Below are 2,444 nucleotides of genomic sequence, written 5' to 3'. Positions count from 1 at the left end.
ATTTTTTATCACGTTGAAATTTGCAAACATAGTAAATATACGAAGATAATGTAATCTAATGGTGGATTTGTCAAAATTTGCATCTTATTAAAAAATATTGAGTGGTGTAATATTGCTTATTTGATATGGCTAATTATGAGTGCTGAAAAAAATGATGGGTCTATGTGAAAGTAACATGCACATTCCTTAACACATATGATAAATTTAATTAGAAATAATTATATTTTAAAAAAAATACAAACTATCTCTTTGTGCATAATAATTATAAAATTATTGTGTTTCTAAAAATAGAGATTTGTGGTTCGATTTCTATTTTACAACCAAGTGTACTAATGAAAATTTCAGCCAAAAAAAAAAGAAATGTATTAATGAAAATATTTATTCCATTATACTACATTGGAAAGTTTAGGAAAACAAAACTTTTCACTACTTAACTACAATTATGACGTAGCAAAGTATAATTGGTAAAGAAAAAAGTAGTAGATTTATGCTTAAGTGATGATTAATCACTCATAGTCTACCAAGTCAAATTGTGGCAAAAAAAAATTGTGGAATAATTTGTGATTCTAGAAATACTCTGTTACGTTCTGCTGTAGATTACTATTCTGCTAGGTGGTTTTCTTCTTCTCTCTCCATAACATTGTGGCATTGAAGAATTCATCAATGGCTTTGACAGAAGTCCCCGTGAAACCATCCTCATCTTTCTTAGCATTCTTGATAATGTCCATCACCTCACCAGCTTTCCTTGTCATGTCCTTTCCTTTCTCAGTCTCATTCATCACCAACTCAATCTTGGCCACCATATCTTCATGACTAACCTCACTGCTTGCCCCATTAGCCACCTCAACACAAACCTCCATCTCTTCCTCCAACTTCTTTGCATTGAAATGCTGCTCAGCCATAATAGGCCAAGCCAAAATGGGAACTCCATGACTAAGAGAATCAAGCACAGAGTTCCATCCACAGTGACTCAAAAAAGCACCCACAGATTTGTGTGATAAAATTTCCACCTGGGGTGCCCAATTGTGCACCAAAAGTCCCTTATTTTCAACTCCTACACGTTGTTCAAATCCTTTTGGTAACCATTCTTCAGCATTGAACTCCGAGTTAATGTCAAACTCTAAAGGTGGCCTAATAACCCAGATGAAATCCTTGCCACTAGCCTCTAATGCCTTTGCCAACTCCATCATTTGAGACAATGAAATAGTGCTTTGTGACCCGAATGAAATATATAGAACTGAACCATAAGGTTTTGAGTCTAGCCAATTCTTACAAAGTTCCCACGTAATTCCCGAGTCTTTTCCAGAACCAGCTTTGCTTCCCAAGGTGAGCTTCACAGGCCCAATAGGCCACACCGGGCGATTCATTTGCTGCCTGAAATATGTCAATCCAATTTGATCAATCTCTTCCACTGTATTGAACAAAAACGCATCAGATTCCAACCATTCATCAAACACTCTATGCATAAACTTTATCCATGAATCATCAGGTTTAGAAAATCTAAGATGCTCCGGCATTTGATTTATGCGTATTCGAGAAGAATCAGGAAAGCCCGGAAGTGGGAATTCATTGGAGTCTGTTTTCAAGTGAGGGAGGTTTAACCAGAGATTGTGAAATACCCCCATGCCATAGCCACCACCAGCGTTGAAGATTGCGTTAAAAACTCCAAATTCGTGAGCAACATCTGCAGTCCAAGAGAAGAACATATCAGCAATAATGCAAAGTGGTCTTTGGCCATTTTGCTCTTCTATAAGATTGGAAATGAGAGTTTTAAAAGAAGGTTTGAAAGAATGAGAAGCTTCGATGAGTTGGCCCATGAATTGGGGAAAAGCATCAGTGTTCTCAGCATCTGGAGGAAGGCCATGATCAGAGCTGAAGAAAGGGATTTCAATGAGGCGAATGGAGGAGTTTGATGGGAGAGATGGTTGGAGTTTTTTGATATTGAGAGAGGTGTTGATAAAGTTTACAGTGTAATTCTTACTTTGTACTATTTGGTAGGCTAATGCTAAGAAAGGCCTTATATGACCCTGTGCCATGAATGGGAACAACACTACATTTTCTTTTCTCTGCTCCATTATTGTTTCTTTGAGGGACAGTGTGGTGATTGAGGAAGAGGAGGAGACAGTGAGGGAGGTTTCCCACAAAACCTGCTTTTTAAACCCTAAGGGCACATTTGATATATAAGTATATCACTGAGAGTAGAAGATGATATATAAGGAAATTTTATATTTTTGAAAATATTTTAATTTGAAAATCTATGAAAAACTTGAAAAAGATGATATATAAGAATCGAAAATTTATATTTTTGGATATATAGATTTTAAAACCTATTAAATGCACCAAGAAATAGAGTCTAAATTTGGATTCCAAGAAATAGTTATTACAACCATTTTAAAAAAGGAACAGTTTCATAATTTAAACAATAATTAGTCTTATGTAATAAC

The 2,444-nt window shown here is 35.5% G+C and overlaps 1 protein-coding gene across 1 annotated transcript; it reads right to left on the bottom strand.

Moving 5' to 3' along the window:
• Positions 1 to 608: 608 nt before the first annotated feature.
• On the bottom strand, positions 609 to 2,114 carry LOC115994283 (UDP-glycosyltransferase 92A1-like). The gene has a single exon (XM_031118357.1). The coding sequence runs from the start codon at positions 2,073 to 2,075 to the stop codon at positions 609 to 611; it is 1,467 nt and encodes a 488-aa protein (XP_030974217.1). The 5' UTR covers positions 2,076 to 2,114.
• Positions 2,115 to 2,444: the final 330 nt, after the last annotated feature.

The sequence above is a fragment of the Quercus lobata genome, chromosome 1 (genome assembly GCF_001633185.2).
Source record: "Quercus lobata isolate SW786 chromosome 1, ValleyOak3.0 Primary Assembly, whole genome shotgun sequence".
NCBI classification, from domain to species: Eukaryota; Viridiplantae; Streptophyta; class Magnoliopsida; order Fagales; family Fagaceae; genus Quercus; species Quercus lobata.
Note: the sequence above shows the minus strand (reverse complement) of the source record. Positions and strands in the feature narration are given on the sequence as shown.

What these genes read in the sequence shown, in the direction of transcription:
- LOC115994283 (XM_031118357.1), bottom strand. Translation starts at nt 2,075, where the DNA reads ATGGAGCAGAGAAAAGAAAATGTAGTGTTGTTCCCATTCATGGCACAG.